The sequence below is a fragment of the Carassius carassius genome, chromosome 34, assembly GCF_963082965.1.
Source record: "Carassius carassius chromosome 34, fCarCar2.1, whole genome shotgun sequence".
NCBI lineage: Eukaryota > Metazoa > Chordata > Actinopteri > Cypriniformes > Cyprinidae > Carassius > Carassius carassius.
Window position 1 is genome coordinate 2911249 of NC_081788.1, and position 15505 is coordinate 2926753.

At 37.3% G+C, this 15505-nt stretch overlaps 1 protein-coding gene across 1 annotated transcript in view; it reads right to left on the reverse strand.

The window, feature by feature from the left end:
• LOC132115321 (serine/threonine-protein kinase mTOR) overlaps positions 1-15505 on the reverse strand; it is a 182706-nt gene that overhangs the window by 150502 nt on the left and 16699 nt on the right. The window contains exons 17-21 of the mRNA XM_059523721.1: positions 14999-15133; positions 14363-14492; positions 3429-3679; positions 1707-1793; positions 583-750 (exon numbers count right to left, since the gene is read on the reverse strand). Of these exons, the coding sequence (XP_059379704.1) occupies positions 583-750; positions 1707-1793; positions 3429-3679; positions 14363-14492; positions 14999-15133 (771 nt within the window). The remainder of the gene's footprint in view (positions 1-582; positions 751-1706; positions 1794-3428; positions 3680-14362; positions 14493-14998; positions 15134-15505) is intronic.

Genomic DNA, 15505 nt, shown 5'->3' on the forward strand with positions numbered 1-15505 from the left:
GGAAAACAGTGTGTCAATAATGCAAAATGATAACTATGTGATAGAATACTAGCGAAAAAGTTATAATCTTAACCTTTAACTCCATACCGAAGTCCCAGATAGGCAGACAATGAAAATATAAATATAAAAAAATATATATAAAAATTATTTGTGTTTGGGACGCTGTGAGCACGGAGACTGTAGTGTATACCGTAAGTTTGAAAGCGTTTAGCTTAAATTATTAATATGAATAAACAGTGCTCATAAACGGCTGCTAAGGTCGCATTCTCAAGTGAAGCGAGTTGAGGCTTGGACCCAGAAACAGCGCTTCTTACGTCATCACTTAACAACCGAATTACCCTAGATGCATGAAGTTTATTTACTTACTGCTGCTGCTTCACACCGAAGTTGTTTATTTCTCTTTTATTCCATTCTTTTTCAACTATGTTTTCCCTCTGTTTCCTAATACAGACATATTATCTTGGATTCAATTTCAATAACATTTCATACATGGTTGATGGTTCAAGATGGCTTTTGCATTTGACCATTCTGCAAGTGAGTTTTAAGTGCTAGGTTAACACTTATATCAGAGGGTGCATATACCTTGATTGTGACACTACGTCCAGGGCTGTTATCGTGCATGAAGACTCGCAACATATGTGGGATGAGCTGTGGCAGATAGAGTTTGAATTCTCCACCTAGAGCCACTACAATCTGCTCAATCAGCAAAATAATGGTGTTCTGCATGGGGTTGTTTGGAGTCCAGTATTCCTGCAGAAGAGAAAACACAGTATCCCAGTGTTCCTTACATGACCAAGAACCACTCCATCTGTTATATATATACTTCATTGAATAACTACTCGGTAGAGACATTAAGCGCATCACCAGTTCAGGAATAAAGTTATCAGAGTTATTGATTTAGTTGTCTCACTAATCCAGTCCATTATTTAAACTGATGATTCTGCCTCCAATCGGTTCAACAGATTCATTAAAAACTGTCTGAATTAGGCGATTCATTTGCGAACTGACACAATGAACTATATGTTCATTTTAGCATTCATTCAACAAAGTGCAATAGAAAATTGTGCTGAATATTTTAATATATTGCTGCATATTATATGTTATTATACTGTTGTTATCCTATTTTGCAGCACCCAGGCTTTCTTTGGCATTACATTTCTTTGGCAGAACAAACAAATTCACTAATTAAAGTAAGTTAATTAACCAAATAACAGTAACAAATAATTCAATAAATGTATATTTTAGTGTTATGGCACCGCAATTTCAATGGTGGTGCTGAATAGCAGCGAAAAAAAAAAAAAAGTTTAATTAGGAGTATTGATGATGCAAGTGGAAAGAGTGAATTAAGCACCTTCATAAAGCAGACAACATTCTCTACTGGTTGGGTATTAAGAAAGCCACAAATGGACAAAGTGTCAAGGACACTAGGACCTGCCAACAGTTTTATATGGGCTTTGAGGTACCCAATTCAGGCTGCAGGGTAGCAGCAGGGGTCAAAACAGATGAAACAAGTCTTTGTCTAGTACACTCAATTAGTACACTCAATTTTAGCACAAAAAAACTGCACAGAAACGATTATAAGAAAAGACAAAAACATTTTTAACAAGCAGTTCTTAAGGGTATCAAGTTTCCCCTTTTTGCTGATTTTGTGGCCTAATATTTTGTCTCAGATGAAAATCAAGAAGATGTGTGAACAAGTCTCTTACCCGGATCAGTGTGAAGATGTCATCCATGTATGGCCGGATGTGGATCTTGACGAAGCACACAACCATGCCCATCTGCTGAAAAAGGAACTGAAGAAAAAAAATTAAATAAGAGAGATGCAAAGGGATGACAGGAGAGGTACAACCAACCAAATCTTCTAAAATCAGAAATATTGTACATGAAACTAGATTTGATGTTAGGTTAAACAAATATTCAAGGTACAGAATTTAAATTTTAATATAAAATGCTATAATTTTAGAAAATCTAAATTAAATCAAATGTTCCAATTATCAAATAATAAATAACATTTTCAAAATGTCAGCTCATATGATGAATCTAATGTTAAATTAAATGTAATTTTCTCATTTGATGAAGCACTAACTTAAACAAAAATAAAATGATTATAATATTTAATTTATCAATCCAGTGTTCAAATGATAAATCAACTGTTTAAAATAAAGCAAATTACAAATCAATTGCTCAAACGGACAATGCTAATTTGAAATAAAATTCAAATGAATTGTCCACTGATGCATCGATAATATCGGAAGAATCAGTAAGGTGTGTGTGTGTTTGGGCTACAAATTACCATGTAGTTCTTAATTAATCCTGTAGAATCTAGTTAATTATTCCACTAAAGCCCTATTCGGACGGGACTAGTTCTCGAAACTACGTTTGAGTTTCGATTCTTATCACCTGACATCTGTGATTTTCATGTACCAATTCGTTTATTACGGAGGTGGGAGGGTCTTTTTTGTGCATCTGGGCATCACAGAGATCACGCGCTCTCTGTATAAGTGCATTGCATATAGTCATTCGGATTGGTTACCATTAGTATTATTACACAATAAATACTAAATGGCTAGTATAGCAAAGCCATGCTAATGTGTGGTTGCTTTAGTTTAACTTGTTTTTTTTTTGGTAGGCTAAACCCATGTTTAATTTTCATAAAGGTATATCTGCAATTAAAACATTTTGTAACTGAGTGAATAAATGAACGTGAGTAATCTTACCTGATGCTGATATTACAATAGCCAGTATTAACAGTTTACGTGATCTGGCTCTTGATTTTGTTTTGTTTTTTTATTTTTATTATTGTTATTTCTTTGCCGGGAAGCAAATATTTAAAAAATGCGAGTGGTAAGAGCATCTATGGTAATTCATGTTGGCCAAAACACGCAAGGAAACGCGTTGTGAAATAAAATATCGCCGGCAATCAGACATTCGCATTCTGAAGGGATTAGTTTTCTCAGAGGATCACTGAGTTTGCTGAAAAACAGTAGGTAATTTGGAATTATCAAATTATCACAGAGGTTGTGTGAGAAAAACACAGATGTGGCAGATTCGGACGGGATTAAAATCACAGAGTATGTCTGTGAAAAGCAGATTTCTCTAATGACCCCCTATTATACTATACTATAATATTTATACTACTTTACATTTGCTTCCTTATATTGAGTCTACTGGAGCTTGACAAATAGCTATTATCATGGTTTAATGAAATTCAAGGTTGGAGAAATTTTACTGTACCAATTACAGACTCTAGAACTTCACATAAACTAACAAGTCTGTATTCTTTTGAGAAATCTTGTAAAACCTGGCTCAAAAGCGTCATTTGTTTGTGAACTGGACACCACTGGTTGGACTTCATGTTTTTGTTTAAACATTCTATTTTAAATCAGTTTTGTGGAGAATACAACCTCATTTCTGTGATAGCAGCGTACCTCTCTGATGCTGGCATCACACACTCTGATGACGTTGAGAAAGGTGGGCATAACTTGAGGCAGGAACTGCACACATTTCAATCCGAGCGATTTAAAAATGAAGGTGACGGCCTGCACTACCATGGTGTGATGATTGGACAGCGACGGGTCACGCAGGATGCGCATCAGAGTCACGATGGCAACTGCAGGGTAAAACTCGTCTAGTGGCAGGTTGCCCATGTTGACCAGCATCTCACTGGTACTGTAGTCAGCTGTTCAGAAAAAAACATCATCCAAAATGTCAAATGTGATAAAAGTCATTAAATTTTGCATGATGCATATTAAGCATTTCATTTTAGTGGTCACTTCAGAGTTTGTTGATTGCTTACCTTATGTTTGCAATTCAGCTGTGAAATTAGTAAAGTCACTCATACAATCATACACAAAAAGGTGTAAAATGTAAATTTAATTTCTTAAAGATACTAAAATATACACTTTAGAAGTAAATAAGTTACAAATGTGTATTTTTTGAAAGGGTAACCAACACCTTTTAAAAAGTAATGTAAGGAATTAAAACATGATATCAGACGAGTTAGTAAATTACAGGATTTGTGACACAGGAGGCAGCGCGGCCTGTTACTGACCGCTTCCTACAGTCATAAAACTCTGTCACACATACCTCAGTTAAAAACAAACTAAATCTGTGTGTGAGTGTGTGTATATGTCTGAATGATGTAATGCAGTCATCTGTTTCCTATACACAGCAGACTGTGCCCTAAAATATATGTGCCAGTTGATGTGGGGTTAACAGGCGATCCGGAGTTGTTTGACTGTGCTTAAGGTTTCGAGTCCTTTCATTTGGTTTACAGTGGAAGACACTGGGGTGTCTAAGGACTTGTTTCCACCTGGTATTAATATGAATTGTCGGAGATTTAATCACAAGCGGTCATCTGAGACACATTGATGTTTCCACATGGTGTTAATATGCGTCTCCTGTTCCCACTCACTCATTGGCTTTAGAGAGCATGCATGAAAGATGAGACCACTCCATTTTGAGAAATACTCTTTAAAAACAACAAAAAACCCATTTAAAATACACTGTGCATTAAAAACGTCCACAGAGTGCTGAACTCCCATAAAGCCAGTTGTAAATAAGATAGTCTGAATGTTTATTAGGATTATCATGGTAATCTACAGACAGCGCAGAAAGAGGGCAGGAAACATATGCTTCTCATGATGTTTTGTTAGCTTCAAATATGCATTCTTCCCCCGATCTGGGCAGAATATTATACAAAAATATTCTGACAGTCTTTCCTGAACTAGTCAGTTCAGTCAGTAAATGAAAAGAAAGAAAAATCTGTAAGAAGACTAATATCAAAAGAAAGGGTAACATCTCCAATATAATTTTGGGAAGATTATCTGCAAAGCTACCTTAAACACTATGTGCAAATGTACTTTGAACAAAAGGTGTTTTAAGGCTAAAGGTGGCCATACCAAATATTGATTTAGCAAACAAATTTAATAGAAATAATCACATTATTTTTGGAAATATCAAAGTGTTTCACAGTACTGTAGCTTTTAGAAATGCTGCCAAAGCTCTTATGGATTCATTCAGCCTCAGTTGTCTTCTCATGAGTCATAGTATGTGTTTGTATTTAATAAATAAAATACCAGTAATAAAAGTCTTCTAAAGAAGCTACTGAACAAAATGATTCAAGATCATGACAGCTACATTTATACTTTTTTTCCCGCCCACCATTAACATCACTCAGTGAGCTCACCTTCAGCTCATAAAGCTTCCCATTGCTCTATTATTAATATTAAAGGGTCAGCAGGCAATTCTCTGCCGGTGAGAAGAATTTTTCACGAAGTGGGACTAGAGAAAAAGTGCAGATCCAGACAGAGCTGCCCCAGACAGTAACCTGTACTTTATCCCTAATGCATCACTCAGGAGATATCCACACTTCCTGCTGCACGCTTCTTTATGAGACCCTGCTGTTAAAACTATTAATTCTCTCTGCAGCTTAACAGGAGAGGGTCTGAGCTGGTGGACTCTGATACTCTGAACAACGGCCAAAGAGGCCAGACACATGCCATGAGCAGCTTTAATGACCTACCCAATTTTCTGTCTTTGCTCATGGAACAACAAAACATTTTTAAGCCAATCACCTGAAATTCTGATGTAAACATGCATTTCCACAATTGGCTGGATTCAGTGTTTATTGAGTTGGCTTGAAAAAGCCAACTTACTGATCTACTATTTAATCTTATTATTATTCTTCTGAGCCAAATTTTAAACACTATCTCCTCCTAGAGTTTCAAGCTAGAACCACCAAACTCGGGTCAGACCTTCAGACTGGTCTGACTGGGGTTGCTATATCTTTTCTAACTGATCCGGCTTATGGTTTTCGTAAACCAGACTACCAAAACCACCTTAAATCCCATAGACTTTCATTGAGGGGGTACAAACTTTTACAAAATAAGACTTATAATGTATTTAAGATGTCTACTACCATAGCAAACCTTAAAAACTCTCTACTGAGAATACAGCTAAAACCAGCCTAAGCTGATCAGTTGTTTTAGCTAGTCTCCCAAGCTGGTTTTTAAGTGGTTTTGACCACTCTCACGCTGGTCTTAGCTGGGTTTTAGCTTGTATTTACTGAATCCACTGGTTTTAGCAGGTTTTGGCCGGATTAGCATAGAAACATGCGAACAACATGCTAGTTACTCACTAATCAGACTAGAAACATGCCTTTAACATGGTTTTAAAGTGGTTTTTGACACTGTCACGCTGGCCTTATGTGGTCTTAGTTGGTTTTAGCTGGTTTTCTTTACTGAATAAACTGGTTTTAGCTGGTTTAGTATATAAAAAATGCTAATAACATGCTAGTTACTAGTTAATCAGACTAGAAACATACTTAACATGGTTTACAGTGGTTTTGGCCACTGTCACGCTGGCCTTACCTGGTCTTAGCTGGTTTTCTTTACTAAATCAACTGGTTTTAGCTAGATTATCATAGAAACATGTTAGCAACATGTTAGTAACTTGATAATCAGGTTAGAAACATGCTTTTAACATGGTTTTAAAGTAGTTTTGGTCACTGTCACGCTGGTCTTAGCTGGTTTCTATCTGAATCAACTGGTTTTACCTGGATTAGCATTGAAACTAGCTATGCTAGTCACTTTACTACTCATGCTAGCAACATGCTAGAGACATGCTAGTCATGCTAGCAAAATGCTAGTAACTATGCTAATCATGTTAGCAACATGCTAGTCGCATGGTAATCATGCTAGCAACGACCTAGTCGCATTCTAATGATGCTAAAAACATGAAAGCGACATACTAGCAACACGCAAATCATGCTACAAAACATGCTAGCAACATGCTAATCATGCTAGAAACATGCTAGCAACATGCTAATCATGTTATCAACATGTTAGCAACAAGCTAATCATGCTAGGAACATGCTAGCAAACATGCTAATCATGCTAGCAATATGCTAGCGACATGCTAGCAAAATATGTTAATCATGCTAATAACATGCTAATCATGCTAGTACCATGCTAGCGACCTGCTAGTCACTTGTTAATCATGCTACAAACATGCTAGTCACTTGCTAATCATGCTAGAAAAATGCTAGCAACATGCTAATCATGCCAGAGACATGCTAGCCACATGCTAATCATGCTAGAAACATGCTAGCAACATGCTTATCATGTTAACAACATGCTAACAACATGCTTATCATGCTAACAACATGCTAGCAACATGCTACCAACATGTTAATCATGTTAGAAACATGCTAATCATGCTAGGAACATGCTAGCGACATGGCAGTCACTTGCTAATCATGCTACAAACATGCTAGCGACATGTTAGTCACTTGCTAATCATGCTACAGACATGCTAGCAACATGCTCATCATGCTAGAGACATGCTAGCCGCATGCTAATCATGCTAGAAACATGCTAACACATGCTAATCATGCCAGCAACATGCTAGTCACATGATAAATTATGCTATAAACATGTTAGCAACATTCTAGGAACATGCTAATCATGCTAGAAACATGCTAGCAACATACTAGAAACATGCTAGCAACATGCTAATCATGCTAACAACTTGCTAATTATGCTAGAGACATGCTAACCGCATGCTAATCATGCTAGAAACATGCTAGCAACATGCTAATCATGCTAGAAACATGTTAGCGACATGCTAATCATGCTAGAAACATGTTAGCGACATGTTAATCATGCTAGAAACATGCTATCAACATGCTAATAATGCTACAAAACATGCTAGTAACATGCTAGCGACATGCTAGTCACTTGCTAATCATGCTACAAACATGCTAGTGACATGCTAGTAACTTGCTAATCATGCTAGTGACATGCTAGTCACCTGTTAATCATGCTAGCAAACATGATAGCAACTTTGCTAATCATGCTAATGACATGGTAGTCACTTGCTTTTAATGTTAGCAATATGTTAATCACTTTCTTTTTTAAACATCTTAACTTTTCCAACTTTTAAATCTTTTTAAACTTTTCAAACTTTCAAAATTTTTCAAACTTTCTGGCCAGGCTTTTTCAAGCCAACTTAAAGTTTGACAACAAACTTTACTATCTAGTTGTTTAGTGTTTATTTGGACACATTCAGTTTCGCCAATGCTCTTGTTCATATAACAGTAAAAACTATAATGTAATCTTAATGTTATATCATGTTTATCCAAATCAAACATACAATTATAGACCCCACTTTGTTACTTAAATAGTACCGATTTATGTTGAACTTTATTCTTGTACGTATAGGCGCTGTATTAAGCAATTGGTTCTTGGTTCTAAATAAATGCGACTTATAGTCCAGTGCGACTTATATATGTTTTTTTCCTCATTATGACGTATTTTTGGACTGATGCAACTTATACTCAGGTGCGACTTATAGTCCGAAAAATACGGTATTTAACAAATATTGCATCTAAGCCACTTCATCTGTAATAAAGAACGCAAACACAGCAGGAACGTCACAACAATGAACAAAAAATGTGACCGACATGACTGCTTTGTTTTCAACTCCTCCCCCAACTGCAAACGCAAATCACGCCGATCGGTTAAATATAAATATATAAACACTATAGAGACTGTGTCTGTTCTCCGAACTAGAAAAAACAAAAAACGTCCAAGCCAAGTTAAGATTAACAATTTAATTGAGGTTCAACAAATAAAAAACAGAAGCAATATGGATAAACAAATGATAAAGCTTGGCTTATTGAATATCAGATCCCTTTCTACGAAAACACTTTTTGTAAATAATATGATCACTGATCATAATATAGATGTACTCTGTTTGACAGAAACCTGGCTAAAACCTGATGATTACATTATTTTAAATGAGTCCACCCCCCAAGATTACTGTTATAAACATGAGCCGCATCTAAAAGGCAAAGGTGGAGGTGTTGCTTCAATTTTTAACAACGTTTTCAGGATCTCTCAGAGGGCAGGCTTCAAGTATAACTCGTTTGAAGTAATGGTGCTTCATATAACATTATCCAGAGAAAGAAATGTTAATGATAAATTCCCTGCTATGTTTGTACTGGCTACTGTATACAGGCCACCAGGGCACCATACAGACTTTATTAAAGAGTTTGGTGATTTTACATCCGAGTTAGTTCTGGCTGCAGATAAAGTCTTAATAGTTGGTGATTTTAATATCCATGTTGATAATGAGAAAGATGCATTGGGATCAGCATTTATAGACATTCTGAACTCTATTGGGGTTAGACAACACGTTTCAGGACCTACTCATTGTTGAAATCATACTCTAGATTTAATACTGTCACATGGAATTGATGTTGATGGTGTTGAAATTATTCAGCCAAGTGATGATATCTCAGATTATTTAGTTCTGTGCAAACTTTATATAGCCAAAATTGTAAATCCTACTTCTTGTTACAAGTATGGAAGAACCATCACTTCTAACACAAAAAACTGCTTTTTAAGTTATCTTCCTGATGTAACCAAATTCCTTAGCATATCCAAAACCTCAGAACTTGATGATGTAACAGAAACTATGGACTCCCTCTTTTCTAGCACTTTAAATACAGTTGCTCCTTTACGTTTAAGGAAGGTTAAGGAAAACAGTTTGACACCATGGTATAATGAGCATACTCGCACCCTAAAGAGAGCAGCCCGAAAAATGGAGCGCAGCTGGAGGAAAACAAAACTAGAGGTATTTCGTATTGCTTGGCGAGAAAGTAACATATCCTACAGAAAAGCATTAAAAACTGCTAGATCCGATTACTTTTCTTCTATTTTAGAAGAAAACAAACATAACCCCAGGTATTTATTCAATACAGTGGCTAAATTAACGAAAAATAAAGCCTCAACAAGTGTTGACATTTCCCAGCATCACAGCAGTAATGACTTTATGAACTACTTTACTTCTAAAATCGATACTATTAGAGATAAAATTGCAACCATTCAGCTGTCAGATACAGTATCACATCAGACAGTGCACTATAGACCCCCTGAGGAACAGTTCCACTCATTCTCTACTATAGGAGAGGAAGAATTGTATAAACTTGTTAAATCATCTAAACCAACAACATGTATGTTAGACCCTATTCCATCTAAGCTCCTAAAAGAGGTGCTTCCAGAAGTAATAGATCCTCTTCTGACTATTATTAATTCCTCATTGTCATTAGGATACGTCCCCAAAACCTTCAAACTGGCCGGGAAGTCGTGGCCTAATGGTTAGAGAGTCGGACTCCCAATCGAAAGGTTGTGAGTTCGAGTCCCGGGCCGGCAGGAATTGTAGGTGGGGGGAGTGCATGTACAGTTCTCTCTCCACCTTCAATACCACGACTTAGGTGCCCTTGAGCAAGGCATCGAACCCCCAACTGCTCCCCGGGCGCCGCAGCATAAATGGCTGCCCACTGCTCCGGGTGTGTGTTCACAGTGTGTGTGTGTGTGTTCACTGCTCTGTGTGTGTGCACTTCGGATGGGTTAAATGCAGAGCACAAATTCTGAGTATGGGTCACCATACTTGGCTGAATGTCACGTCACTTTTTTTTTTTTTTTTTTATTAAGCCTCTCATCAAAAAACCACAGCTTGACCCCAAAGAACTAGTTAGTTATAGACCAATCTCGAATCTCTCTTTTCTGTCCAAGATACTAGAAAAGGTGGTATCCTCACAATTATATTCCTTCTTAGAGAAAAATGGTATATGTGAGGATTTCCAGTCAGGATTTAGACCGTATCATAGTACTGAGACTGCTCTCCTTAGAGTTACAAATGATCTGCTCTTATCATCTGATCATGGGTGTATCTCTCTATTAGTTTTATTGGATCTTAGTGCTGCGTTTGACACAATTGACCACAACATTTTTTTGCATAGACTTGAACACTTTGTTGGCATCAGTGGAAGTGCATTAGAATGGTTTAAATCGTACTTATATGACCGCCATCAGTTCGTAGCAGTGAATGCGTACCTAACTAGCCTTCTACCACGCTACAACCCATCACGCACCCTAAGGTCACAAAACGCTGGACTTTTGGTAGTTCCTAGGATAGCAAAGTCCACTAAAGGAGGTAGAGCTTTTTCACATTTGGCTCCCAAACTCTGGAATAGCCTTCCTGATAATGTTCGGGGTTCAGACACACTCTCTCTGTTTAAATCTAGATTAAAAACGCATCTCTTTCGCCAAGCATTCGAATAATGTATCTCTTAAATTGTGAGTGTAGTTGCATCTGCATTTTTATTCTTTAGCTTGGGTTAAACTAATTTTACTTTGTTGGATCAGCAGCTATGCTAATGATGTCTCTATTTTGTTTCTATGTTTTGCCACGGGATTTACATCCCGTGGTAACTAGGATTTACACAAGCTCCAGTCTGGATCCAGAACACCTGAGAAGAGATGATGCTGACCCCTCAGAGGACCCCAGATGATCCTAACCTTGAATCAACAAACAGAACTAACAATTATTGCTACATGTGTGACTGCATCATATAATTACTATTAATTAATAATATTGATAGTTCATCATCTAGCTGACTACGTCTTGTATTATTATTATTTTTATTTTTCTAAAATCCTGTCAAACGTGCACAAACTACTAGCTACTACTAAATATTGTAGAAACATAATTTTCTGTAAAGTTGCTTTGTAACGATTTGTATTGTAAAAAGCGCTATACAAATAAACTTGAATTGAATTGAATTGAATTGAATGAAGATGTATCCTATCGATCACAAGTGCAGTATGGAGTACCTCAAGGCTCAGTACTAGGGCCGCTATTCTTCACGCTTTATATGTTACCCTTGGGAGATGTCATCAGGAAACATGGTGTTAGCTTTCATTGTTATGCTGATGATACTCAGCTCTATATTTCTTCGCAGCCCGGTGAAACACACCAATTTGAAAAACTAATGGATTGCATAGTCAATATAAAAAACTGGATGAAAAGTAATTTCTTACTGCTAAATTCTGAAAAAACAGAGGTGTTAATTATAGGACCTAAAAACTCTGCTTGTAATAACCTAGAACACTGTCTAACTTGATGGTTGCTCTGTCAATTCTTCGTCATCAGTTAGGAACCTAGGTGTGCTATTTGATCGCAATCTTTCCTTACAAAGCCACGTCTCTAGCATTTGTAAAACTGCATTTTTCCATTTCAAAAATATATATAAATTACGGCCTATGCTCTCAATGTCAAATGCAGAAATGTTAATCCATGCTTTTATGACCTCAAGGTTAGATTATTGTAATGCTTTATTGGGTGGTTGTTCTGCACGCTTAGTAAACAAACTACAGCTAGTCCAAAATGCAGCAGCAAGAGTTCTTACTAGATCCAGGAAGTATGACCATATTAGCCCGGTCCTGTCAACACTGCACTGGCTCCCTATCAAGCATCGTATAGATTTTAAAATATTGCTTATTACCTATAAAGCCCTGAATGGTTTAGCACCTCAGTATTTGAATGAGCTCCTTTTACATTATAATCCTCTACGTCCGCTACGTTCTCAAAACTCAGGCAATTTGATAATACCTAGAATATCAAAATCAACTGCGGGCGGCAGATCCTTTTCCTATTTGGCGCCTAAACTCTGGAATAACCTACCTAACATTGTTCGGGAGGCAGACACACTCTTGCAGTTTAAATCTAGATTAAAGACCCATCTCTTTAACCTGGCATACACATAACATACTAATATGCTTTTATTATCCAAATCCGTTAAAGGATTTTTAGGCTGCATTAATTAGGTAAACCGGAACCGGAAACACTTCCCATAACACCCTATGTACTTGCTACATCATTAGAAGAATGGCATCTATGCTTATATTTGTCTGTTTCTCTCTTGTTCCGAGGTCACCGTAACCACCAGATCCAGTCTGTGTCCAGATCAGAGGGTCACTGCAGTCACCCGGATCCAGTACGTATCCAGACCAGATGCTGGATCAGCACCTAGAAAGGACCTCTACATCCCTGAAAGACAGCGGAGACCAGGACAACTAGAGTCCCAGATACAGATCCCCTGTAAAGACCTTGTCTCAGAGGAGCACCAGGACAAGACCACAGGAAACAGATGATTCTTCTGCACAATCTGACTTTGCTGCAGCCTGGAATTGAACTACTGGTTTCGTCTGGTCAGAGGAGAACTGGCCCCCGAACTGAGCCTGGTTTCTCCCAAGGTTTTTTTCTTCATTCGGTCACCGATGGAGTTTCGGTTCCTTGCCACTGTCGCCTCTGGCTTGCTTAGTTGGGGTCACTTCATCTACAGCGATATCGTTGACTTGATTGCAAATAAATGCACAGACACTATTTAACTGAACAGAGATGACATCACTGAATTCAATGATGAACTGCCTTTAACTATCATTTTTGCATTATTGACACTGTTTTCCTAATGAATGTTGTTCAGTTGCTTTGACGCAATGTATTTTGTTTAAAGCACTATATAAATAAAGGTGACTTTGACTTTGACTTTAAATCAAGCTGCAGCCAAATTCAAACACATCTAATGGCATCAGGATAATGGTGATTGGCTGATGGCACTTCAAGACCTTGCACGGTCCCAAAACCCTTTGTTAACTTAGTCAACATGATCCCTTTGCTTTACTATGTTCATGCATTTACAGTAGTTTCACCCCAATCATGATTTAGACTGATTTAAGACAACTGTCTGTAGAGAAAAAATAATGCAAGCATGATAAAAATAAAAAAAGAGCTTCATATTTACGCTTTTGTTTGCCCAAAATGCAGAATGTCCCACAAACCTCTATTATAAATATGTACATATTTCTCTCTAACTGAAGAGCAAGACAAAATCATTTTCTGTGGTATCTAACAATGTTCCATGAATACTGTTAACTGCTATCGAAAAAAACATTTTATTATAAGTTCTGGTCTGAGGATTAATAGACACGTTGTACTTGTACACTGTGTTTACAACAGTGGGAGAGGAAACGTCTTTATTTGATAACCGAGAACGGTTTGTTCTTACTTTTGCACACATGCATATTAAATGAGGAAGAGGATGTGTGGGTCAAAAATTAGTGTGAAGCTGTAATGAAAACTGCACTGTAATGTGCTCTATTTTAATCCTACAATTAAAAGACATTATGTACAAAGGAAGGATATGGACTTGCAAAAACATTTCCAAAGAGAAAATCACAAAGAAAGGGATGAAATACCAAGCTTTGTGAAAAGCCAAACAATCTGAGCCAACATGTGACCGCACGCTACCCAGGAGTTCTGGCTCGGTCTTTGGAAAGGGAAATTTGTGTATAAAGATGTGCTCTGTTTGCTCTGGAGAATGTGTGTCTTAGCTGAACAAAATCGTTTGTGCATCTGTAATTAATTGTGTTGATGTGAACTCACATTAGCTTGATTAGAGCCCACTGTGTCCAGGCATGCAAGCTCAAACAAGTAAATGGGTGCATCTGATTACCTGAATCCTGGTTGGACTTGGACTCTGAGAGGCTGACGGCCGAAGCATCACGAGACTGGTCAATCATACCGATGTTAACCTTGTGTTTGTAGGGATCCAGAGCTCCAAGTAGACCTAACACACGTATGGCCTAACAAAAGGCGACAGAACCTCAAAGTCAGTTTAAACATGCAAAAGGTTTCATATTCTAGAGCTATTCTAGAGCAGTGGCTCCCAGCTAATGAGCTGATGAGTTGAATAAGGTGTGTCTGATTAGACAGTGTTGGGATACTCCAGAAACATGATTGGGAACCACTATTCTAGGGTACATATTGGGCTGCGTCTGAAAGCTTAGTTATCTGACTTGTTGCCCTGTTGCCTATCAGACAATAATTCTGGAGTCAGTGTTTGAGGATGAAGGTAACTTGTGAAACTGATTTCGGATATTTACACACAAATTGACTACTATGCTGCCTTGAAAAATCAATCAGACAAAGGTATGACATGAGCAGGATCTGACCTTTACCTGAAAATTTCAGTTTTCTACACTATTTTCAGTATACATTTTTTATTAAAAGCGCTATATAAAAAAGGTGACTTGACTTGACATGAACATTGAAGAAACACTCATTCAGTGACAGAAACAGAAATCAGTACCTCTCTCCTAATCCCCTGGTTCTGTTCTGTCTTTAGGAAGTTGAGTAGCACCTCCAGTAAAGATGGATACTTCCTGTATGGCTCCACCACATACCCAGTACTGGCTACTTTTTGACCAAGGGTCCAGAGTGCCACCTGGTGGGAGAGATGATGTTGAGTGTGTTATTGCATACATCAAAATTGTTCGTTTATTCATTAGTAGGTGCTTTTATGCAAAGTGACTTATAAATGAGGAATATAACTACTGATTTATAATAAGGAGGTAGTTTTTAGTTGTTTCTTGAATATAGTTAGGGATTCGGCTATCTGACTAGGTGTACTTGCATATTTTATGTATTTTACTGACTTTAATACACTCTGTTTGGTATTTAACACTCCTAAATGCTGTGTCATTAAATTAGCTTCACTTAATGAGGAAAAATTTAATTGAGAAAACAACATCTTTTAAGATTGATCCAGAAAGTCAAATAAAGCCCCAGACACAGTTCAGAGCAGGTAAAATATTTA